Below are 27,018 nucleotides of genomic sequence, written 5' to 3'. Positions count from 1 at the left end.
TACACAACATAAATAACCTAAAAAAAGAATGAGTGAATAAGGAACTGGGACAAGTTATTTCAATACTTTGATATAAGGCCAAGGTCTTTTCTTTGGATACAGATTTGCCTACCATCACTCTTAAATAAGCCCACTACATATGTTTATGATTTCCAGTTTCAATTTTTTTAAAGAGCAGTGAGAACATGAAAACACTTAAGTCCAAGAGCATAATTTCTAGATGTTCATATTCTTAAATATTTTTTACTAACCTTCCATGGGAGTTTTACCTAAACCTAATACAATAGCAAATTCTAGCACTGCACACCTCACCTTTATCAACTTTTTCCTAAGTATTCATTATAGTTTTCAATAACATAAACTTCAACATTCACTTTTTCATAGTTATAGAATATCTAATTAATTACATAATCTGGTAGAAACAGCATAAAAAGATTTAAGTATAAGCACAACTGATGCTTAAGAAATCTGTAACAGGGGCACCTGGGTGGTTCAGTTGGTTCAGCCTCTGACTCCTGGTTTCGACTGAAGTCATGATCTCATGGGTGGCGAGATCCAGCCCCACATCAGGCTCCATGTTCAGTGGGGAGTCTGCTGCTCTGCCTCTCTCTCCTTCTGCCCCCACCCCCGCCCCACTCACTCTTTCTAAAATGAGTAAATAAATCTTTAAAAATAACTGTAACAATTATAAACTTCCAGTTAGCTGTAGGCATCAGTTATGTTTTATGAGGGAATGGAAAGCACTGGCTAATCTGGTAAGCCAACTTAAGCACAAGTTTGTTAAGAAATCTTCTAGTGTGTTATCTGCTCGTTATAGAAACTATTCTGCTCATTATAGAAACTATTTCTAAAGACTACTTCTTTAACCTTTTTTCAAGATCTCTTAAGTAAAGGTTTGACACACTGAATTTTAATGTACCCAAAATGCTGAGATTGCATGCAATGTTTTAAACAGTCAACATATTGACTAAAATTCATTGTACATCTTTACATTTTAGATCTTATTGGCACTGGAATGTATTCAATTTAAGTTAATCAAGCCGTAAGAAAAAGGTAATTAACTGATTTAAACCCAAATGATTTATTTTTTAAGTTTTCAATACTTACATCATGCAACTTAGTCACTGAAAGTTTCTAAGAATTTCACAATGGCAATTCAGAACAGTAATGATGATGTATACTTCTTACTGAGACCATGATGTATGTCTAGCACTATGCCAAGTGTTGTATATATGATTCTCATTTAATTTTTAAACAATCCTGTTATATTTATGGTTCCCATTCTATCCATAGGAAAGTTGAACCTCAAAATGGTCAAAAAGTGCTAAGTTACAGTTAGCAAAAGACAGAGATGAGAGACAAATGCAAGTGTATATGACTCCAAGGTGCATGTTCTTTTCATTATGCCATTTCTTTATAAACTGAATATTGGAATAACTGTCCTTACCTCAAACTCTGGACAGAATGTAAAAACAAAGGTCTCTCCAGTACCATAAAAGCCATCACTCACTTTAAATGGCTCAGATGCTAATGCACCAAAAACCTAAGGAGTAAAAAAAGGCATGTTCAATGACAAGACTATTAATTTGCTTCATTAAGCATTACCTCATTATTTAGGTTTAAGTAAGATGCAAAAAAAACCCCAGAAATGTAATATAATTTTATCTCCTCCTACTTAAAAAGGGAAACACGATCAGCTGTTATAAAATTTGCATTATTGTGAAGTACAAGGCATATCAGTTTCTCAATGGGAAATTTTTCCTAGTTTTGAAATCTGAAAGGATGCTTATTATAACAATTAACAATCTTAAAAAGTGATTATCACATTTCAGGAGAACTTATATGCACAACGCATGTACAGTAAGGATAACACGTTACAGTGGGATTACAGGATTTAGGAAAGCAAAACCCTTCTGCATGGGTAAACATTCTACTAAAAAGGTACATGCTCTTTTTGTCTTCATTAGACAATAAATTCCATGAGGGAAGGTCTCTGGTCTGAACTGCTTGGACCTGTAATGCTATGTTCTTATACAGAACAAAATACACAACATAAATAACCTAAAAAAAGAATGAGTGAATAAGGAACTGGGACAAGTTATTTCAATGCTCTGGGTCTAAGTTTCCACATGATAAAATGGGAATGTAGAGTTTTATAGATGATTTCTATAGTCACTTTTATAATCTTAATTTTTGATAAGCTACTGATAATCTATTTTGACAGTCTCAATTTTTAAAACAGATTTTCTTATTCAAAGGTATATGCCATATATATATACACGTGTTTTATATAAATATAAATACACAGCTTAATGTGGAATTATCACAAAGCAAAGTCCCATTTAACCTCCATTTAGACCAAGAAACAGAACATCATCAGCACTTCAGGAGCTGTCCTTGTGCCTCCTCTGCATCACCACACCCCCTTCCCCAAGGGAAGCTGAACAGCCTGAATACCATAGATTGGTTTTGCCCATTTATAAACTTTCCTTAAATGCAGTCATAAGATAGTTACTCCTTAGTGTCTGATTTTCAACTCAGTATTACATTTGTGACACTTATCTATGCTGTGGCATGTAGTAAGCAGTTCCTTCATTTTCGTGCTGCAATTACCTTTTACTGGGTGTTTAACTTTGGGGAAGCTGATGAAATTCTTTTAGTCATAGTTTACTCTTCCTTAGAACAGTGATGATAAAAGTATCAATCTCATAGGGCTTTGATGATTAAATAAGACAATGCCTATCAATGATTAGTCAAATGTGTGGAAAAAGCACAATAAAAGTGTCAGTAGTAGTAGTGTTTTGTTTTTTAAATTAATATTGCTATTTCATCCTCTCATTACTCTCCAATCTGAACTAACTGACCTGAACTTGATGTTTCAGGAAAAAACCATATTTTTCTTGCTTACCTATGGTTTTGTTCTTGGTAGCATACTCACACAATTCTCTTTAACTTTCAAAACTTTAACCTAGGGGCACCTGGGTGGCTCAGTCGGTTAAGCGACTGCCTTCGGCTCAGGTCATGATCCTGGAGTCCCGGGATCGAGTCCCGCATCGGGCTCCCTGCTCAGCGGGGAGTCTGCTTCTCCCTCTGACCCTCCTCCTTCTCATGCTCTCTGTCTCTCATTCTCTCTCAAATAAATAAAATCTTAAAAAAAAAAAATTAAAAAAAAACAAAAAACAAAAAACTTTAACCTATGCTTCAAGACTCTATCAATTTTCACCCTTTCCATGAACTTCATTCTTACCTGTCCAGATAGATATGAACACCCCTTCTGCTTTCTCTAGGTTCTCACTACATTTGGCATATTTTGCTTGTTCCAGGAGATACTGGTATACTTAAATGTTCTTTTTTACCAGACTATAATCCCTTTAATGATTCATGCTCATATCTATCCTCTGTAGCACTCAAAAATGCCTTGTATATTAGAAGTACTCAATAAAATTATCAGTTAAACTTAATGAAAATAATTTTTATCAAAAAATATATTAAATGTTACTTTTACTGTAATCTCTTAAAGGGTAAGGTGTCCATGTAGTTATTTTTCATACCTGCCCATCACTGTCTTTAATCACCATCAGCACTGGGGTGTCTAAACCTGTCATTGTTCGATAAAGGGTCTTCAAGCTTGTGCCATGCTTCCCGGTGCCATAAACAAGAGTCCATGGATAGCCGATTGTTCTTGGTGGAAGATGCTTGGTAAGCTTTGAAAAATAAAATGTTAACATTTTACTTGATAGCTTATTGTCAATGTGCAAGATGGTAATGTCAGCTGAAATATAATGGTACTTCATAAAATATAGGCTACAAAAATAACAGTAGAGATTATTCTCAAAGATACACAGATGCTTGAAGAATAACTGTACATTTCTCAGCATGAAATAGTCATTGTTCACCAGGAAAAGAAAGGAACATGCCAAACAAGACATGGATTAGAAGAGAGACAAGAAACAGGGATTACTTATTGTTTTCACCCTCTGTATTGAATTAACAAAAATACTGAATGGACTGTTAGCTTAATTATTAACAACTTCCCAAATAATAGGCCCTAGAAATCAAGCTTCAACATTTTATAGCTGTGTGACTTTGAACAAGACACTAAATTTCTTTATGCCTAAATTTTTCCACCCATAAAATACGCACAATAAGAGTATCCAACTCCTATAGGGGCTGTAAAAAACTACATGAGATAACCACATAAAACAAGTAACTAGTACACAGTAAGAAATTAAAATTTTGGCTATTACAACATCTCATCTAAATTGCTATCGTTTATTTTAATGCCTGCTCCCAACATCACCTTTTACACTAGTTGCTATATTTTGTTTACTTTTATTCACAGGAAAGGAAGACTAATAGCAGTAACCCTGCTTCTTTAGTGTTGAAAACAACCGAAAAGAGGCTGTTTTACTCTTACGGGCACACACTCAGAAATGCACATATGTGGGTATGTTATACCTTTTCAATTTGATCTGGCAGTAAGAGTTCACTGGGATCACTGAGGTTTGGTCGAAAAGATTCAGACTCCAGGTCTGCTTTCAATGGAGCAATCTGCTTTGAATTTAGGTCTTCTCTTGTAGTAATCTAAAGAAGTAAACAGCAGCAGCATGTTAATATAAAATTGCAACATGCATTAAACAATTTCTGCCTTTTGAGAGAAATAAAACTTTGTACCTTAAAAAAGTGGGCTAAAACTTTAATTTAGGATTTTAGAAGGCAAGGATGCTCCATCAAATAACAGTAGTATATCCAATGTAGAAAAAGATTTTTTAACTATAAACAGACATTTTTCTCAACCACTATATGATGGAAAGATAATGATTAACACCCATATTTCTGTGTGAAAGGAAAAGTCATATGCAAACTTTAATTTTCCTGTTGAAGGGCAAAAGTGAGCCAGCTAGCTTGCTATTTGTCTGTGCTATTTAAAATATGTTGGGTTTTTTTCATGGTAAACATAAAATTTGCCAAAAATAATTAAGAAAACTTTCTGGGTGCCAAAATTTTAAAGAATGATCCAATAGAAAGTATAATTTTCATCAGTATGTGTGCATACATAGATCTATTTGCTTCACTGAAAAATTACCATTACTTAGAAAATGCCTTCCTTGATTTTATTTTCAAAACACTTTTTTTAATCGAGTTGGACCACACAATAGATTTAATTTTTTCATAACTATATTTTAAAAATTAGATAAATGTGATGTATTTAAAAAGAATATATGCTTTTGCATGATGGAAATGATCTCAATGATATTCTTAAAATGATAAAAATGTCAATTAACTCAAACTCAGATATAGTCTATTCTGTTGATACTTTTCATATTTTATTAATAAATTATAAAGTACCATTAATTTTAATATATAAATGCAGTAACATTAGGAAATAAAAGATATAAAACATAACTATTATTGATGAAACTTTTAAGTTGGAAAATTCTACTGGAGCAGATAACTAAAATGCAGCAATGCACAGCGACTGATTCCATTAAGAATGAAATCTTGCTAAACTATTTTGTTCCTTTAACAGATGTCTTACCAATCCTAAATAGCATATATTTTCAACCAATACATGTTCTAGAACTGTACTGCTTTTTGATGAGAAGTTAAACTATATTAATTCTTTCACATCATCAGCATGTTTTACCCTTATTCTGATGATGTGAAAGGTTAAAAAAAAAAATCCAAGGCAGCATGAGAAGCATTAAAAGAAAAGACAAAAATCAGTAGTTCTAGCACAGCCATGAAAGCATATCTTAGTAAGAAGAGGAAAACACACAATAATACACAAAACTGAAAAATGAGTTCAACTGTATCACTTTGTTATTAAAAAAAAAAATCACAAAGATTATTTCATGGAATTTTAAATCATTTTTCTAGTTCTGATGTCTAGGGTATACTATTCCGAAGTATTTCTAATCCAACCAGGAATACCTCAAAAACAAAAACAATTTATCTCATTAAAATATTTGATGTGAGGTTGATAGAACTGAAATAACCTTAAAGAAGAGAAAATATTTAAGTCTTGCTACTCATTAAAAGGTTTTCAATTGTCTGACAGTACTTCATCTCTCAGATTCTATTTAGTAAAGATTTAACCTCATACCCAAAACATTCTTCCAATTTTAAAATTAAGTGAACACTCCTCATTGCTCTAAGAAACACACAGTACTGAGAACAGTTCTACAGTGCCAGAAAATTCCTCTGAATATTTTAAAATGAAAAGATGACAGAAAAGATAATCCTAGAGCTCTTCAAGGCAAAACCATACTCTTTAATACAAAAAGGAATTTTCTCATGGGCTATTTTAGTGCTGCAGTCAAAACAAATCCTTTAAAAATGAGATTTGCCCTGACGAAAGACACTAAAAACAGGGAGTATTCAATCTCCGGAGGGGTTTAAACTACTGAATGGGGCACCTGGAGACGTCTGCAGAGTGTGCGTAGTTCTTCAGTATTTAGAGCATCGATCCTGCGGTGATACTCAGCCACTGATACTACCTGAATATGGAGACAGGAAGACAATAATTCCACTGACAGTTGAGAAAAAGAGCCAAAACAAAACAAAACAAAACAAAAAATGGAGAAATTTAAATGGAGAAAGAGAACTGTAATCAGGGATTCTTTTCCCACTCCATGCTGAAAATCCAGGAGATACCGGTATCAAGCTACAGTGAAATACACATGAATGAGTTTAAAACCGCTACATCCAACTGGTTCACAATATAAGGTTTATGAACTGCTTCATAAGACAGAATTTGATTGAATAAATAGAATTATAGTTGCTTATAAAGGAAACACTACAGAAAACAACATGCTTTGCTAACATCAAAGATAACATTGAAGACAACATCTAAAATCATAATGGTGGGCATTTTACAAAGAAAAGGTAGTTTCAACTCTCCCCTCCAAATCAGTTTAGCTCAAACATTTATCCTAACGGAAATGCTGAAAGAATTTCTTCTAGGCAAAGGCGAGAAACATACCCATGCCATATGATCTGTATCAGAAAGAAAGGGAGGGAGCAAGAATAAGAAACGAAGTACATTAAAAAACCTAAGGTAGTAAGAAAAATAAACTCTAGAAAGTAAAAATTAGATTTTCAAAAGTGTACCTAATCAACAGTACCTTCTCAGGCATGTCTACTTTAGTCTTTCTACATGACTTCAGTTTTTGTCTTTATATTATTTCTTTATGGTTGGTACTGCAACAGCTACCTGTGACTAAATCTTAATGACTTGCCTACATTCTGAATTCCTAAGAAAAATTCTTTACCTTCTATAATTGCCTAGACAGTCTCTTGCACAATGCAGTTGAAAGCCATATATGAAGAGGAACATTATTATAAAAAATCCACAAAAACAGACGAGTTTCCTCAGGTTGATAACAACAGCTACAGCTTTCTCAGATCATGACCTAATTCCTAAAACAGAAACCATAATATAGTGAACTCTGGTTGTGCCATAAATATGTGCTGACTCTCCTGAGCTATTACAGATTGCTCTTGTGATCAATGCAGTTGAACCACTGGCTCGGAAGAGCTGACTTCTAACCTAGGTTTTAAAAAGCTCTTGTTTCAGCCAACTAAAATAAATTAACCACCCATAAACATCAAGGTAACTGACAAGTTATATAAACCTGTTGAAAGCTATGAAAGACATGAGCACAGTAAAAAGGAAAAGAAACTGGACAGATTTCTGTTTTGTCATAATACTGACTTTTACAAATCAACAATGCATGCAATGTGATAGTTCACCCTACTTACAAAGAAACCTAAAATGGTTATGATCTCTAGAGCCCTAGAGGATCAGATGGATCCGAGTTTGGACCCTTCTTTTTTTCTCCATAAAACAATGGAAATAATAAGACCACATACAAAATACATTTTTTATGAAAAAAATGAGGAAATAAAATGCACATAATAAAGGATTGAGTATAGTGTCCAGCACATAGTAAATAATAGCTACTATTACTAACATTACTTTTGCTTAATCATTTTTCACCAATTACCCTAAGGACTAAAGGGTAATGTCTGAAGACCTTCCTTATTTATTTATTTATGGATATTAAAATATTTCAGTTTTGAGAGCTCAACTATCTTGTATACTAGGACTCTTCTGAAATTAATTTTAAATTTCAGGATTAGATAAGAATATTAAATCCTTTTCAATTAAGAACAAAAAAATTTTCAATAAAGATGAAAGAGAAATTAGATCTTAAAAATTAAAAAATCACAGCCTTGTTTTTCTATGACCAGCAAAAGAAATCTCCACAAAATATTAAATGGCCAGCTGTATTTTTCTTTCTTTTTCCCAGGGTATTCAATCTGATCAAGTCTCCTAGCCAGAGTTTTCAAATTATATGACATATTTACTCCTCTGCATTCCTTCTATCCTTCTGGTTAACACTAATTTTACACTTATTTGTATTAAAGCTCCTTCTTTTACCATATTAAACACATTTCTTTGCTAGAAGTAAAATTAAATTATGCTCACAAAAGGAATCACTTACAAGCTAACCATATCAGTATCACTGAGGGAACCATGAACTGCCATCCTAAATATAAGCGTGTAACATTTGGTAAAGTCATAGTTCCTTTTTAATGTCACAAATCTACCTTTTCTCATTCATACTTTTTTTTGTAAAAAACTGTATTTTGGGACTTATAAACCCATTACTTCCTCAATCCTAATATTTACTCAGGCTGTGATAAATGAAGATACAAAAAACCGTCAAAAGAGTCTGTGAATTAATAAAGAAAAAGGGTGTGAAATCAAATGAGTACAGAAACATACATCATCTTCTCAAAATAAATGAATAAAGAGATACAGATTATTAGTATATATGATGGAACTGAATTAGTCTTAAATTAATTTTTATCCCTTTGGTAAATCATACTCCATGTACAGAATTTATTTACCCAAAAGGTTAAACCTAAGTAGAAAATGGACACATCTCTACAAAATGTCCTACACCATACTCCCAATTATTAAGGGTGCAGACTTTGAAGAAACTAGCCTCAATTAAAAGTATATTCACTGTCTTGCTAGAGTCATTTCTTGAGGAATAAAGTGGTTTGCATACACTGCCAAATCCCCGCTGTAGGAACTGAGTACTATGACCTACTCTACAGAATTAAGTGCTACTCTCCAGTCTTTCCAGTCTGACAAAGGACTCTCACACAGAGAAAGTGTTTCCCTAAGCATTTATTTTCACAGAATACAAATGTAGGGGCAGGATTAAATCCACCCATCTCTATTACAAAGGGACTAACAACAACAACCAGTACAGAACAAAAGCTAAAGCTAGAGAAAACATACAGTTTCTGTCAGTCCCATGAGTAAGAACATGTTCTTCTCCTAGACATAAAGACCAATGCTATGGTCTAATAGTCCTCCTTCCAGGATGTTCGGTATTTCCCCGAGATTACCCCACAAACAAAACAGAGCCTCCCTCCCCCCAACTTCCTGGCAAACTAACAAAAGTCTGGTAGATAGCTGTGAATGTGCCATTTTTATTCCTTACTTACTCCTCACTTGTGTTCCTTAGTAAAGGGAAATGGAGTAGAAAGACAAATATTACCTAATCAATGCCATTTATACTTACTTTGGTACCCAAAAATATGTTTAACAAGGAGGAAATCTAAGTTGTAGCAGCTAACAAAAAGGCATACAACATCATGCTTCACACCATATAACCTTCTGTTCTATACATACACAACGTCTTTATTACAAAATAAGACCTGGATTATGTTAAAACTTTGCTCCTTTTTGCCCTAAATTACTGCTTTCAAAATAACACTTCATGGGACTGTAATAAATAAGGTATAAAAGAAGCCATCAGAATCATAAATTTGCCCATAAAACAGAAACAGAGGAAAAAAAGAGATGTAATCCACAGCAAATTGAAAACAGAACATATTATCAAAGTTTTGAATAAATCTATATTTAAAATTACTTCCTCTTAAATGTATTTGCAGGTGACTCAGATTTTCATGAGAAGGCAGATATATTCACTCTTCTTTTAGTCAGAAAGAAACTTGTTAGCCACTCAAAACCATTCAATTACACTATCTATATGTTGCTTCAGCTTTTTGGAACAGTAAATGTAAGAAGTGAATCTCAAAAAGGGAATAATCTTATTTTCTCCATAGTATGTCAGGGGAAAAGAATAGTCATTACGTAATCTTGAAATATATAAATCCACTATTACAGCTGGAGACTTCAAAGCTCCTCTATCAGTTATTTACAAGTCCGGCAGGCAGAAAATCAGTAAGAACAGAGTCAAACTGAAAAACACCTCAATTAACTGGATCTAATTGACATGTATAGACTATTCATCCAACAACAACAGAACACACATTCTTCTCAAACTCACATGGAACATTCATTAAGATAGACCACTTTCTGGTGCATAACACATCCTTAACAAATAGGTATCATAAAAAGTATGCTCTCAGACCACAATGGAATTAACTAGAAATTATAACAGAGAAATAGTGGGAAAATCCCCAAATACTTTTCAACAACACATTTCTAATTAATGCACAGTCAAAAAAGTCCTGGGAGAAATTTTAAATGTTTTGAACTAGATGAAAAAAAATTCCAAAGTATTGAAATTTTGGGATGCAGTGAAGACAGGAATTAGAGGAAAATTTATAGCATAGAATGCATATACAAGAAAAGGAAAGATCTAAAATCAATAATCTAAGCTTCCATCTTAGGAAACTAGAATAAGAACAAATTAAATCTGAAGTAGAAGAAAATAAATAAAAAAATTAGAGCAGAAATCAATGAGATTGAAAACAGAAATGCAATAGAGAAAAATCGATGAAACAAAAAGCCAGTTCTTTGAAAAGGTCAATAAATTGATAAACCTCTAGCAAAGCTAACTAAGAGAAGAGAAGGAAGAAATGAATTATATGAAGAAATGAAGAGGGGCCATCACTATTGATCTCATGGATATTAAAAGAACAAAGGAATATTATAAATGACTCAATACCCACAACTTTGATAACCTAGATGAAATAGATCAATTCCTTGAAAGAGACAAACCACCAAAACTTACACAAGAAAAAAAAATAGACCAACTGAGTAGGCCTAGACTGATTAAAGAAATTTAATTAATAATTACTAATCTTCCAAAACAGAAAGTATGAGGCACAGTTCTAGCCAACTAAAACAAATTAGTTACCAGGAAACATCAAGATACTCTATAAAAAGCTATGCAAACTTGTTGGAAGCTATGAAAGACATAAGAATTAAAAAAACAGATAAACTGGACAGATTTCCATTTGTGCCATTATTATTATACTGACTTTTTGCAAAGCAACAATGCATATACTATGGTAGCTGACTCTGTACTTACAAAGAAAGTTATGATCTCTAGCTCTGGAGCATCTGGAGTGAATCCAGATGGATTCACTGATAAATTCTATCAAATACTTAAGGAAGAAATTATGCTAATTCTCTACAGTTTCTTCTAGAAAATAGAGGCAGATGACATATTTCCCAACTCATGAACTAAACATCTGGACACCTCACCAAAGAAGATATACAGATGGCAAAGAAGAATATGAAAAGATGTTCAATATCATACATCATCAGGGAAATACAAATTAAAATAATGGGATACCACTACCTATTTAGAATGGCTAAAACTGAAAGCACTGACAACATCAATGTTGGTGAGTTGTGGAGCAAAAGGAATTCTCATTTACTGTTGGTACAGTGAAAAATGGTACTGCTGCTTTGGAAAAGTCAGGTAGATGGCTACAAAACTAAACATAATCTTATAAAATCTGGCAATCATGCTCCTTGGTATTTAACCCAAATGATTTGAAAACTTATGTTCACACAAAATCTGCATGTAAAACAGCTTTTTATTTTGTCAAAACTTGGAAGTAACTAAGATATCCTTTAAGAGGAGAATGGATACATCCAGACAACAGAATATTAAGTCAGCACTAAAAATAAATGAGCAATCAAGCCATTAAAAGACAGTAAGAAACTTTACATGTATCTTACTAAGTGAAAGAAGCCATTCTGAAAAGTCTACATAATGTGTGATGGCAACTATATGATACTCTGGAAAAGGCAAAACCACAGAAACAAGAAAAAGATCAGTGGTTACTAGGTATTCAGGTAAAGAGGGATAAATAGAGGCAGCACAGGGAACTTACAGGGTAGTGAAACAATCCTGTATCATCCTGTAATGGTATGTCATTCCATAGAACGTACAACAGAAAGACTAGACCTTAAGGTAAACTATGGACTTTGGGTGATGATAACGTATAATATTAGTTCATAAATTGTAACAAGTATACCATACCAATAAAAGATATGAACAAAAGGAGTACTGTGTGTGTGTTGGTGGGGGGAGGGGTATATGGGAACTCTGTTCTTTCCATTCAATTTTTCTGTAAACCTAAAATTGCTTCAAAAATAAAATCTATTAATTAGAAAAAGGTAGGGGAAGGATAACACAATTTGGGGAGGTGCTTACCAATCTGGGGAAAACATGAAATGACACAGAGAAAGTACATACAGGCTGATACAACTGCTTTGGTAATGCTCTAGTTCTTAAGTTGGGTAGTGGGATCATAGATACTCATTTTATTATTATGTCTCCTAACTTGCATATTATTATGTCTCCTAAAAGCATATACAATAAATATACTTTTCAACTACTAAGTCAAATGAAGAAAAAATATTCTACACTGAATATATACGAATATATCTTTTCAATTAGGTTGTTGACTAGAAAGCAGATGTTTTACATACAATAAGACGTATATAAATACTTGCTAATAAATTTCCTGTGAATAGGTACTACAGGTAGGCAACACAGTCTAGCAGAGAGAATACTGGGTTTGGGTACAGACCTCTGCCTTAATTTTAATTCTGTTTTACTAGTTTTGTGAACTTGAGCAACTGCTTTTAATGTCTCCTCCATTTTATGTCTTTCAAACAGAAATAATATTTTAAGCACTTTATGAGGAATACATGATAATATATATAAGACATGTATCAAAATAAACACTGACATATTAAATACAAAATAAATGTTAATTCCCTTCCCCTGGTTATGTTGTGAAGATTTTGACAGAGAGTAAAGAATTGAAGGGCATAGACTAAAGCCAGAATGCCTGGATTCAAACCATGGCTCTGACCCTTTTTGGTTGTAGTATGACTGCCTTTGTTTCTTAAAATGGAGATGAGAGTAGCAATTTTCACAATGAGGATTAAATGATGGTGTTTAGAATAATACAGTGTTATCAATATACGGCATCAGAAGTAATTATTTTTCTCATTAACATGAATATTATCTTGAGCCAAGATCACTGGAAGATTTTTACATTTAAAGTAGCTCTTCTTATGGACTTATTCTTGCAGAGATGTAAATAAGTTATCATGGGATTTTTTTCTGTTTTCATACATGAAAGCCTAAGTACAAAAAAAATCTGTCTTGTCACATATGAGGGCCTAAATATAAAAAAAAGTTGACTAAAATAATGAAATATGGATAGAGACAAAACAATGTTGCTATATTTAATGATTTGTGACTTTAATCTAATTAAGCCTAAATTCTTATTATAAAATAGGCTTATAACGTTCAAGCAAATTACAATTTATTGACAGATATTAAAAAGCCAGGATACAGTATATGGTTACAATAAATATATAAATAGTTTCAAATAAATAGTTAGAAATTAAAGTTTAGGTTGTTTGTCAGAATAAACTCTAAACTGACCTTTTAAAAAAATAAAGACAGGAAAGTTAAGCATGCTTGATCAATATGCTTCTCACTGAAGCTAAATGGCAAAGGTTTAACTTCATTCCATATATTTTAGAGCATATTTTACCTATTAGTTATTAGTTAATGTCTCTGAGCCTTAAATTAACTCATCTGTAAAATGAAAATAATCTATATCTGGTTAACACAAAGAGTTAATGTAAGGTGAAATATGATACTATATACATGAGCATTTAGAAAATTGTCCTGATTTACATAAATACATAGTCATATTAATACTAGCTATAAGACCTATACGAAGTCTCAGATACCATTCTAATCAGTTGAGTAAAGATATGATGAATTGTAAAAAGCTACAAAATATTTGTTATTCTATAGGAATCATTTTCTGTTTTTTTGTTTTAAAGCACAAGAATCCCTTTTCAGGCAAAATCTTATTAGGGAATCTCAATCTACAAAATAAGAATTGCTATCCTTTTAAGCCTTATTTTCTTAAGCTTTTTTCCTGCTGTACAGCTACTAGGGTATCCACTCTAAAGCAAGGAAAACAGCTAGAAAACCTGAACTTGAACTTGTCTACACATCAAAACACATCACACTGTACTGTCACATTTTTAAAACCTCTGAAATACACCCTGGTGAAGTAAAGAATGTGACAGTCAAGCTCTCTGTGCTCCGTGACAGCTTAGTTCAGTAACCACTTCATACCTGTTTCCTCATCTCTAAAATGGGGAGTAATGCTGATTCTGCAAGGTTACTATGAAGGCTGAATGTAATAATATATAAACTATATGTATGGGCAGAGCTGAAGACCAATGAGAACCTTTCGCCCCTACCTGACAAAAACCACATAATAGCCTCCTGTAAGGGTAAAAACAGGAAATGTTGAGTGTGGTAAGTTTGTGATGCACATTATGATGATCCATAAAATTCAAAACATGCACAATTTGTTTTGCCTGTATTTGTAACAGATTAAAGTCTTAGCAAACTAATTATAAACACTTATTTGAACTGCAAATCAAAAAATACATGAATGCTCCACTGTTCTTGGTTAAAAAAAAAAAAGCTGTGTTAACTGGCTATTCCGATAAATCTGGTCACAATTTTAACAAATTAAATCATTTCAGATACCTACATCCCTCTGTGCTGATGTATCACATGAACAAAAATTTGAAAATATTCAACTTAAACATAAAAAGACATTAACAAAGTACACTCAAGCCCAATAAAAACACCAGCTGAAATAATTTTGGTATTTTTACATGCTTAACATTTATAGGTGGCAAGCTGCTTTGGGGGCATCTTCCAAAGTCATTCTTGGTTCTAAGTATTTATCTAGCTTTATTTAAATCACTCACAATTACAGTAAAAATAAAAATTAATATTCATAAGGCAAGTTATAATCCTGAATCACCACAGAAAGAACTGGCAATACATTTTCTAACAAATAATGCACACATATTTTTACTGAAAAATAACAGGATTCTCAAAATAGTAAGGTTGAGATTTTTCTTGACTAGACAGAGTATCTTTTAAAGTTTTGTATTAGGTAGCACTGCTGGAAATTTTTAGGATAGCTTAAAAAAGCCTTTTCTCAAGATTACTAAAATAATTGTCTTAAGACACAATGTTATAAATTTATCTAGTTTGGGATCCAGTCAATAAAAATTAAAGTTAATTCACTCTGTTTGTTCTACTCCATTTATTTTTAAGAAAAAAAATTCTGAATATTTTCCTACAACACCTTAAATTGGAAATTAAGGCAGCAATAAAGATTTGATAATTTCCTGTTGATGTAAAATAGGAAAGCCAAAATACTTTTATAAAACAAAATTACAGTTTCTTATTCATTTCCTTTTTGAAGATATTTAGGATTAGCAGAAAAAACTTAAAGGTACTTTTCTGTAATCACACAACTTTGTATTCTACAAATATTCCCTCTGCTTAAACTTTCAGAAATTGTATAATTTTGCATCATGTCACCATAAAGACTATTAATAAACAGAGAAATTGAAATCATTGACTAAAATTTACCAGAGTGTATTTATGATTAATTGGCTGATGTCTTCTCCCTTTTTTCCCATACCAGAGACGAGACATTTCCTTTCCAGAGCAAATTAAGTTATATCAAATCTCATAAAGACTGTTTTGAAAAGCATTCTTCCTCTGTTAAAGATAAATTTCAGCACAAGAGCCCTACTACAGTGACAAAACAGTTTGCTAGAGACAAAGATTTGATTGACAAGACAGAGAGCTAATCACTAAGTAGTATCCACTGCAAAGATAGTTCTGAGTGGAGACTGTAAAGCCAGGGAGGGAAGAGAAGGTTTCCCATGTTGAAGTTTGGTTGCACTGTACCCAAATGTGCAAAAAAAAGGGCTCAAAAGTTTAAAGACACAGAGCATGTATTTGCAAGCACCAGTACACTTAAGAAATACACTAAAAATATCTGTCATAAAAAAGTACTAAGTGCAGTTTCCGGAGTCCCTCCTAATGTACACAAACGATTTCAATTAACATTTTGTTGTTTTGCTCATGTAGTCATATATCTATTCTTTATTAAAATCTAAAAATCCAATAAAATGTCATCTTTTATGTGAGCATTTTTTTTTTTAAAGATTTTATTTATTTGAGAGAGAGAGAATGAGAGACAGAGAGCACGAGAGGGAGGAGGGTCAGAGGGAGAAGGAGACTCCCCGCTGAGCAGGGAGCCTGATGCGGGACTCGATCCCAGGACCCTGGGATCATGACCTGAGCCGAAGGCAGTCGCTTAACCGACTGAGCCACCCAGGCGCCCTATGTGAGCATTTTTTAAGCAATGAGACATCCTTTGAGGACCTGCCAACCCTCAAATTTTATAGAATGCCTATGTAAAAGTGAAGCCAATCCACTACAAATAAATCCTATACAAATATTCAAGTGACCTGAAAATTTCTTTACCTGTTTATATAGTCCATTTTTAAACTGAATTTTCTAATAGGGGCGCCTGGGTGGCTCAGTTGGTTAAGCGACTGCCTTCGGCTCGGGTCATGATCCCGGAGTCCCGGGATCGAGTCCCGCATCGGGCTCCCTGCTCAGCGAGGAGCCTGCTTCTCCCTCTGACCCTCCCCCCTCTCATGTACTCTCTCTCTCTCTCTCTCTCATTCTCGCTCTCTCAAATAAATAAATAAATCTTTAAAAAAATAATAAAAATAAAATAAACTGAATTTTCTAATACCCAATTTCTTGAAAAGGTACTTAAATTACTATACCTACATATACTTCACTAATCAGTGGTATGCTGAATATAACCAAAGAAGTGAACTTTGAAGATTAAATATTATGGCTATGAATTAAAACTTCCCAGAGCTCAATTTTAAGTAGAGTATCAATGCATAATAGTACGCCTGAATATTTCTTCCATTTTAAACCAGCTCCTCCCCAGTTACCTTGCTGTGTGTTCACAAAGCTGTACACACAAACACTGAACCACACCCACAACTCCACATTTTCCTCCACATTCCATGATGTACACGCACAGAACACAGCTCACTCCACACTAAGTATCTTCCCCCCCTACTCACACCAGCTAACTCCCCCATCTCCCCAACCAGCCCCACCACACTTACCCTAAGATCTCTCTCCCACAGTCCCTCATATGTACACTCTAACTATCCCCACACGCATCTTACTACACATTACACATTGAGGGCAGTGTGATCACTACCTCCCCCCATCATGGCACACCCCCTACACACACCAACATTACATGATTTGGTGGTAGTGGGCTGCCATTTTGAAAACCTATCATTACTTCCAGCCAGATTTTCTAAAATTAAAAATATTATATGTGTACCCAAATGTGGCTGAAATACATACATACACACCCCAAGCACAGGGCAGCTTATTTTGCTGGTTATCCTGTCAACATCCATCCCTGCACCTTCTTCCTAATACAGCTTTGATTTTGCTCAAGTGTCTTTTCAGCCATGTTTCTGAGAAGTCTTACTCCATACCTGGACAGGGTGGGTCCTTATATAGATCTAAACCAGTGGCTCTCAAATTTTAGCGTGCATCACACTCACCTGGAACATTTGTTAAAATGCAGAATGCTGGGCTCCAAAACCGGTTTCTGATGAAGGAGACTGGAAAGGGGTCTGAAAATATGCATTTTTAATAATGCTGCTGCTGCTTATTGTCTAGGGACCACACTTTGAAAAACAACTAAACCACAGTGAGAGGTCATCTCACACCTATTAGAATGGCTATTATCAAGAAGATTAAGAAATAACAAATGCTGGTAAGGATGTGGAGTAAAGGGAACCCCTGTGTACTATTGTTAGAAATGTAAACTTACGCAACCATATGAAGAACAGTATGGAAGTTCCTCAAAAAATTAGAAATAGAAATATCATATGACTCAGAAATACCACTCCTGGGTATTTATACAAAGAAAACAGAAACACAAATTAAAAAATACATATGCTCTGAAACAAATAATACATTATATGTTAAAAAAAAAAAGAAGAAGATAGCAGGAAGGGAAGAATGAAGGGGGGAAAATTGGAGGGGGAGACAAACCATGAGAGACTATGGACTCTGAGAAACAAACTGAGGGTTCTAGAGGGGAGGGGGGTGGGGGGATGGGTTAGCCTGGTGATGGGTATTAAAGAGGGCATGTACTGCATGGAGCACTGAGTATTATACGCAAGCAATGAATCATGGAACACTACATCAAAAACCAATGATGTAATGTATGGTGATTAACATAACATAAAAAAAAATTTATAGGCATCTCTGTGTTCACTGCAGCATTATTTACGATAGCCAAGATACGGAAACAACCTAAGTGCCCATTAATGGATGAATGGATAAAGATGTGTTTTTTTTTATATATATATATTATGTATATATACACACACACACACACACACACAATGGAGTACTATTCAGCTGTAAAAAAGAATGAAATCTTGCCATTTGCAACAATATGTTTGGACCTTGAGAGCATTATGCTAAATGAATTAAGTCAGACAGAGAAAGACAGACATTTTACGATCTCACTTACATGTGGAATTTAAAACAACAACAATAAAACCCAAGCTCACAGATAAACAGACTGGTGGTTGTCAGAGGCAAGGAATTAGAGGTAGGCAAAATGGGGGGGGGGGTCAAAAGCTACAAGCTTTCATTTCTAAAATAAGTATGTCCTGAGGATGTAATATGCATGGTGACTATAGTTAATACTGTATTGCATATTTGAAAGTTGCTAAGAAACTGTATCTTGAAGTCCTCATCACAAGAAAAAAAATTAACAATACAAGGTGACAAATGCTAACGTTAGACCTGTTGTGTGATTGTTTTGAAATATACACAAATATCAAATCATTATGTTGTACACTGGAGACTGATATGCTATGTATCAATTACACCTCAATTAAAAAACAACTGATTTAAGGGCGCCTGGGTGGCTCAGTTGGTTAAGCGACTGCCTTCGGCTCAGGTCATGATCCTGGAGTCCCAGGATTGAGTCCCACATCGGGCTCCCCGCTCAGCAGGGAGTCTGCTTCTCCCTCTGACCCTCCCCCCTCTCGTGCTCTCTCACTCTCTCTCTCAAATAAATAAATAAAATCTTTAAAAAAAAAAACCAAAAACTGATTTAAGCTATTTGAGAGTGGTTTTGTTTCTTGAAGCTAAATGCTTCCTAATTAATAAACACAGTATCTAGCAGACATAAAAAAAATGAGCTCAGTAAATCTCCTTCTTGCCCTTTTTTTTTTCATAGTGTTTAGAAAACATAGTTAGGTCATTTAAATATTTCTAGATATCCCAGAGCTTGAAAGAGATCTCAATTTACCATTAGTGTAAAATGACAGACTATAAAATGAAACACTTTTAAAAACAAAACCAGTTTAAAGGTTGAACATAATTCATAATTCAACCTGGTCTCATGATTCAGATACTCAATAATCTCTTTTCCTCTACTTTCTTTATTGGTGCTGAAATTATATCTGATTTCCTCTGAGTTGGGAGTGGCCTACCAGGGGCAATTATACAAAATCCACCCTATTCAATATTAAAAGTAGTATTTTAGAAGTAATTTTAATATTTAAAATCATAAATTAGTTGTTCATTGCTGGTATATAGAAATAGTTAATTTTTGTGTGTTAAAAAAATTAGTCTGTCCACATGAAAAACTGCTCAATATCGCTCGGCATCAGGGAAATCCAAATCAAAACCTCAATGAGATACCACCTCACACCAGTCAGAATGGCTAAAATTACAAGTCAGGAAATGACAGATGTTGGCGGGGATGCGGAGAAAGGGGAACCCTCCTACACTGTTGGTGGGAATGCAAGCTGGTGCAGCCACTCTGGAAAACAGTATGGAGGTTCCTCAAAAAGTTGAAAATAGAGCTACCATATGATCCAGCAATTGCACTACTGGGTATTTACCCCAAAGATACAAAAGTAGGGATCCGAAAGGGTACGTGCACCCCGATGTTTATAGCAGCAATGTCCACAATAGCCAAACTGTGGAAAGAGCCAAGATGTCCATTGACAGATGAATGGATAAAGAAGATGTGGTATATATATATATATACAATGGAATATTATGCAGCCATCAAAAGGAATGAGATCTTGCCATTTGCAACGACGTGGATGGAACTGGAGGGTATTATGTTGAGCGAAATAAGTCAAACAGAGAAAGACATGTATCATATGACCTCACTGATATGAGGAATTCTTAATCGCAGGAAACAAACTGAGGGTTGCTGGAGTGGGGGGTGGGGTGGGAGGGATGGGGTGACTGGGTGATAGACACTGGGGAGGGTATGTGCTGTGGTAAGCGCTGTGAATTGTGCAAGACTGTTGAATCTCAGATCTGTACCTCTGAAACAAATAATGCAATATATGTTAAGAAAAAAAAAGAAGAAGAAGAAGAAGAAGGTAGCAGGAGGGGAAGAATGAAGGGGGGGAAATCGGAGGGGTAGACGAACCATGAGAGACGATGGACTCTGAAAAACAAACTGAGGGTTCTAGAGGGGAGGGGGGTGGGAGGATGGGTTAGCCTGGTGATGGGTATTGAGGAGGGCACATTCTGTATGGAGCACTGGGTGTTATGCACAAACAATAAATCATGGAACACTACATCTAAAACTAATGATGTAATGTATGGGGATTAACATAAGAATAAAAAAAATTAGTCTGTCATTCATCCATTCTGTCTCTTCTCACAATCCATATTAAATAACATTTTGGATTTTTAATGGAAATTTGATAGCCTATAACTTTTGGATAGTTACCAAGGGAGAATATTAACAAAAAGCAAAACATTAGTTCAAAATTTCCCTGAGGCAGATAACATCCTAAGCTAACATTTTTAGTAGTCAGAAAAGACTATGTTAGGCATAATTAATGAGTGCCAAATGATGAGAAAATTTATGAATAGTCTAGAACTGTAGCACAGTGCCTATAATAATACTGTATTGTATACTTGAGAATTTGCTAAGAGTGTAGATTTTATGTTGTGTTCTTACTACAAAATAATAAAATAATAATAATAATAATAATAATAAAGAGGGTAGGAAGAAACTCTTGGAGATGATGGAAGTATTTATGACTGTGGTGATGGTTTCGTGGATTTATACTTGTCTCCAAACTTATCAAGCCGTATATATAAATATGCACAGATTTTTGTTAGGTCAATCCTATCTCAATAAAGTGATTTAAAAAATACTTAATATAGAAATACGGTTTAAGACAATTTGTATTAACTCATACATTCTAATTGCTTTAATTTAGAAAATAATACTTCTTGAAGAACTTAAGAAATCTGGGGCACCTGAGTGGCTCAGTCGTTAAGCGTCTGCCTTTGGCTCAGGTCATGATCCCAGCGACCTGGGATGGAGCCCCTCATCGGGCTCCCTGCTCCACGGGAAGCCTGCTTCTCCCTCTCCCACTCCCCCTGCTTGTGTTCCCTTTCTCACTGGGTCTCTCTCTGTCAAATAAATAAAAAAAATCTTAAAAAAAAAAAAAAAAGAACTTAAGAAATCTGTGTCCGCAACAGATATATTGACAGTATCCCAAATTCTAATTGTTTTTACTGCTTTTGATTTCTACCCTTTTGTTGGATTTATTGAATTACTTTCGGAGTTATGGTTTGTAATACTATGTGATATGATCAATTTAAAAAAGTATATTTTTCTTTAATTGCCTTTATCTAAGATATGCGACCTCTCTCAATTTAGTGACTTAGAAGTACTTTCATTTTGAACAAAATCAATTCTGTACGGATTTTGCTGGCTAGGCTGAGAAGTGATATGGAATTTTGTTTTGCTTTATATATTGCTTCAATTTCCATTTTGGCATTACTTGTGCCTTAATTTAAAAAAAAATCCTTTTGTTTAATAAAATGAATTAACAGAGTACCTGACAGCTTAAGAAATAAAATATGCACCAAACAACTGAAGTCATCTCAGAAACCAAAAATTGAGTGAAATATATTTTTACTAATACTTTGGCAAGGATGATAAGTGAGGACTAAACTGGCATGATAAGCTTCTAATTCTAATCATTACTTTTAAGAACGAAAAATACTATTATGCCATATAATCTACTGGCACATAATACTAGTAAACTCGTATTTTAAAATTTAGTCAACAAGTATAAACCTGGGAAGTAAACTTCTAAATAAACTGATGAAACCTAATTTAATAAAGTCAATTTCTTAATTGTTTTTATCATCCTAGGAACACTTAATTAGTAGGTTTGGAGTTTGAAAGATACTGAACTGTAAGTGGTATAAAATTAACTTTAGAGATGAAAAAATGGAACACTTTTTCTGCCATTTCTTATCCCAAAAGGAGTGGAAGGCAACTCAAAGGAACTGGGACAACAAGTAATTGTAGCTTAAAAAGCTCCATTTTTGAGGCCTGTGTCATCAAGCACCAAGACTGACACGCCCAACACATGTGACACTTTAAAACCCCAAAAAACTTCCAGAGGATTCTAACAGAGAGTCTGTAAGACTATTAGAGGCATTAGACTCTATTAGAGACTCTCAAGCTGGTACTTGGGGTTGAGGGTGATAGAGCCTAAGGGGGAGCAGTCACTGAGTCACGTGGTACCTCGTGACAGGATAAAATTGACTTAACATTACTGTAGCATCACTTTTACTTCATGATAAGAAATTCTAAAAATTCTTTTTATATTACATCAGATAAATTAAAAAGATGAATACAAAATTCACATGAATCTTAAGGATAAAACAGTCTTCAAAGGTATTTTAAGCTTATTATTGTGGCTGCTGTGTTAGACTATACTACCAGACTCTGGGTACTTGTCAATACATCAGACTTTAAAGGGTATGTGATGGACAAGTTCAAGAGGTACAGATCAATGACTTACAAAGTGATATGTTTCTTGGTTTCCCTCTCCTTGCAGTGCCTCTGAGCACACAATGTGATAAAAATCCTTTGGTGTGTAAGGGAGCTCCTGCCTGAAGTAATTCAGCCTGGCTGTTATTGATAAGAAAAAAACAAACAAAAAACCATGCTTTTAAAAATCAAGGCATAAAATGATTAAAGAAACCTTTCTCCACAGTGAATCAAATTTACGCTTTTGGTGTGCAGATGCAACAACACAAAATATGAGGAATATTTTGAAAAATATTTTTATACAATATAACTTGCATGACAGGGCCTTGAAAATTAAACTACAGTATGATCAATATAGTCTGAAAGAATCTTCCAGTCTTAGCATTGCATTTAACACAACACCTAGGGTAGCACAGTGGTTTTTCCACCTCTACTGTACAGTGTCACCCCCTGAGGAGCTTTACAGAATACTGATTTTTATTTGCTCTGAGGTGATCCTGAGGCAGTAAGATTTTTGAAAGCTCCCCCAAATGATTCAAAGGTTCTGCCAAGATTGAGAACTTGGCCTGGTGAAAAGGACAACTGGCTCTGAATGGCAGATTATTATCATTTGTTACTATGAGGATTTTAAGCCAAATAAGAAATAAACTTAGAGAAATTCTCAATAAAATAAAGATGACAGTCTGTGATTAAATGGGTTGCTCTACATCTAAGGCAGGAGAATATGTTAATAACACTGTGAGGATTTTATCAGCAAAATCCAGATTGTACGACATTCTAGAAAAAAAATCTGATTTCTTAAAAATGAAAATTGCAAGGAAAAAAAGCAAATCACAGCAAAGAAATGGACAGAGAACCTAAATTTATAGACTTAAAGAGACATTTTAACTAACTGAAACATCTGGAGCTTAGCTGGATCCTGATTCAAATAACAAATTGTAAAAATTTTTTCCTATTACGTATATTTTAAACATACTTATGACATTTGAAGAAACTGAACTGGGGAAAAGGAAGGATTACAGATGAATAAGCTGATAAAGCTGAGTGATGGTATGTGCAAATTCATAATACTATTTATCTATTTTTGTACATTTATCAAATCATAGCACTATCATGAGGGAACAGTGTCAACAGATTATCTTTCCCCACCTTTACCTCAAGACCTTCCTACATTTTGTTGAAATGCCATTAGAATACTTCCCCTGTCAATGAAAATCTATAAAAACAATCCCCATCAAAAATCAGAAAGTATTATTTTTCACAAAACCGCAAAGCCTCACATAAAACATTATCCTCACTATACATGCTCTACTTGTCACTGGTGACACTGGCAGAAACTAGGGGAAAAGAATCTACAATAAACAGTTGCTTTCCGGTTGCAACATAATGTTATTAAACTCCAGTAGCAGAAGGATTCATAATTAAGGAACTCATTATGGTTGGAAAAAACAAACTTGAGGTAAGCCAATGTTTTTATGCTATTTTATATTGACTGAACTAGAACAATAAAGAGTGTATGGTAAAGAATATCAATCTCTTACATGTCTTGAGTTATATGCACAGTACTTCTCAGATTCTTTCTCCCAATAATCAGGAATCTTAGAATAGAGGCTCTTATTCCTGACCACCTTAAAATTTGTCTAACCTGCTCTTAGTGAATGCAGGCTTCTGCCACTCTCACCTCTCTCGGAATTCACTATACAAATCTCTAATACTGTACTTCTTTCTTCCTTCCTTTTCTCATCATTTCTGATTCTTAAATTCCAGTATTTTTAAATTATCTTCAATAGGGCTTTCAATTTGCATGTTTTAGAACTGAAACTGTTTCAAATGTTATAGAATTTTTCTTGCTATTCCAAGTGCACATTTTAGTAATTTGGGGTGCCATAGTTTCAATTAAGTTTTAACACATTTGAGAGTAATAATGAAGATAGTGTTGAATCTACAAAGAGTTAATAAACAGTGGAAGCATCAGATAAAATAACCCTGGAAGAAGATTAAAATGGAATAAATATTTTCAGACTATCATAGTATATAGAAAATTTTTACAGTGAGTTTAGAGAAATATATGTTTGTAAGTATAGTCTGTTTGTCTTTGTTCTACCTTCTGATGTACATCAACAACAAAAATTTTCTAATAGGGCCTGGGTGGCTCAGTTGGTTAAGCGACTGCTCAGGTCATGATCCTGGAGTCCCTGGATGGAGTCCCGCATCGGGCTCCCTGCTCGGCAGGGAGTCTGCTTCTCCCTCTGACCCTCCTCCCTCTCATGTGCTCTCTCTCATTCTCTCTCTCTCAAATAAATAAATAAAATCTTAAAAAAAAAAACAAAAAACTTTCTAATAGAGTTGTCCTAAAATGAAAAGTACTGCTCTTTGAGGTAATAAACTCTATCACTGAATTATGTTAAAGCAGAACCAAAAACAGTGTAAAATGAGAGAGGCTGAACTGCCAGTTAATTCCAACTTTGAGTCTATAAATTTATGATAAAATATTTACTATGCTGACATAAAAACTTACTTTAGGATGTAGACCATCTTGGAAGATGAGTAAAAGTTTTATATCCTATTTTAATCTTTGCCCAAATTTATTCATTAATCGAGTAAATAATAGTAATACAGTATTTACTGAGAATGAATTATATCCTTGCATTGTTCTTAACTCTGAGGATATAGTCATGTATGAAACTGACAAAAACCCTGCCCTCTGGCGCTTACGTTGGGAGAGGGACAGAAGGGACACAGAAGAGAAACTGGAGGAGAGTAAATTAATCATATGCAAAAGTTTTCCCAATGTATAAATTTCTGGGTAGCAATATATTTCTGCCTAAATAGTGGTTAGGGATACTAATCTCTCTACTCCAACAGACTGATGTCCAAGTTGGCAGCCATAATAAATTCATCCTACATTCTCCAGTCACCTATTCTCCAGCTTGACATACAAAAAAGCCCCCAAACAGCAAGCACTTCACATTTTGAAGTACTTTCACTTCACATAAGTGGCTCTAAAAAACTTCCATTTTTTAAAACATTAACATTTAAAATACTTTTTATGTCATTATACATTTGTTCACCAAGAGTGAACCCTAATGTAAACAATGGACTTTGGATTAAAAAAAATATGCTTTTTACTTAGGCACTTAGTAACCATCAGGCACCAGACCAGCATGGTACAAGAGAAATGCAATGCAAGACATATATAATTATAATTTTTCTAATAACTACATTAAAAAAGAAAAAAGTTAATTTTGATTTTTATTTAACTCAATATACCAAATACTGTCACTGAAAATTAAAGATATTTTATACTTTTTTAATTCTAAATCTTTAAAATCCAGTGTATATTTTATACTTACAGGACATCTCAATTCACACTAGCCACATTTCAAAAGTGCTAAATAGCTACTGTATCTACAGGAATTAGCATATTTTACATTACAGCACCTCTCAATTCAGACATTAAATTTTCACAGGAAATACCTGATGCTGTTTAGATTTAGGTTTATTTAGATTTCATAAAACTTATAGTTGAAAAAGTAAATTCATATATCCTAGTTGTTCCAAATGTATAAAAAAACTTATCCAATAACTGAATCAAGTATCCATTTTAAAATTTAACTGACAGTAACTAAAATTAAAAATTCAATTCCTTAGTTGCATTAGCCACATTTCAAGTACTCAATAGCCACATAATAAAGATGTGGCTACCATATTAGACAGTACAGTACTGTTCCTAGACAATGTAGCAAAAAGTTCATAAAATTAATTTTTTTCTCTAGCATTTCCTTTTTATTTGAATTAATTCTGGTTGAAAACAGGTGAGGAGACATTTATTTTTTTCTTCAAAATTATAACCGGCAGAATCTGCCACAAGAACTGAGGCAGTTCCTTTGAATCAAAACAGTCAAT

General features: G+C 34.0%; 1 protein-coding gene across 5 annotated transcripts in view; it reads right to left on the bottom strand.

Moving 5' to 3' along the window:
• The window catches only part of OXR1 (oxidation resistance 1), a 355,094-nt gene that overhangs the window by 4,389 nt on the left and 323,687 nt on the right, over window positions 1-27,018 (bottom strand). For 2 of the 5 annotated variants that reach the window (XM_021688747.2, XM_021688748.2), the window contains 3 exons: window positions 4,459-4,584; window positions 3,552-3,704; window positions 1,448-1,543 (listed from right to left, as the gene is read on the bottom strand). In XM_021688747.2, the coding sequence (XP_021544422.1) occupies window positions 1,448-1,543; window positions 3,552-3,704; window positions 4,459-4,584 (375 nt within the window). Of the gene's footprint in view, window positions 1-1,447; window positions 1,544-3,551; window positions 3,705-4,458; window positions 4,585-6,419; window positions 6,501-15,788; window positions 15,949-27,018 lie in introns of those variants that run through there. The other 3 variants (XM_021688751.2, XM_021688750.2, XM_021688749.2) reach the window with 3 other exon arrangements.

The sequence above is a fragment of the Neomonachus schauinslandi genome, chromosome 4 (genome assembly GCF_002201575.2).
Source record: "Neomonachus schauinslandi chromosome 4, ASM220157v2, whole genome shotgun sequence".
Taxonomy (NCBI): domain Eukaryota; kingdom Metazoa; phylum Chordata; class Mammalia; order Carnivora; family Phocidae; genus Neomonachus; species Neomonachus schauinslandi.
The sequence above is the reverse complement of the archived record's forward strand: the minus strand, read 5'-3'. Positions and strand labels throughout refer to the sequence as shown.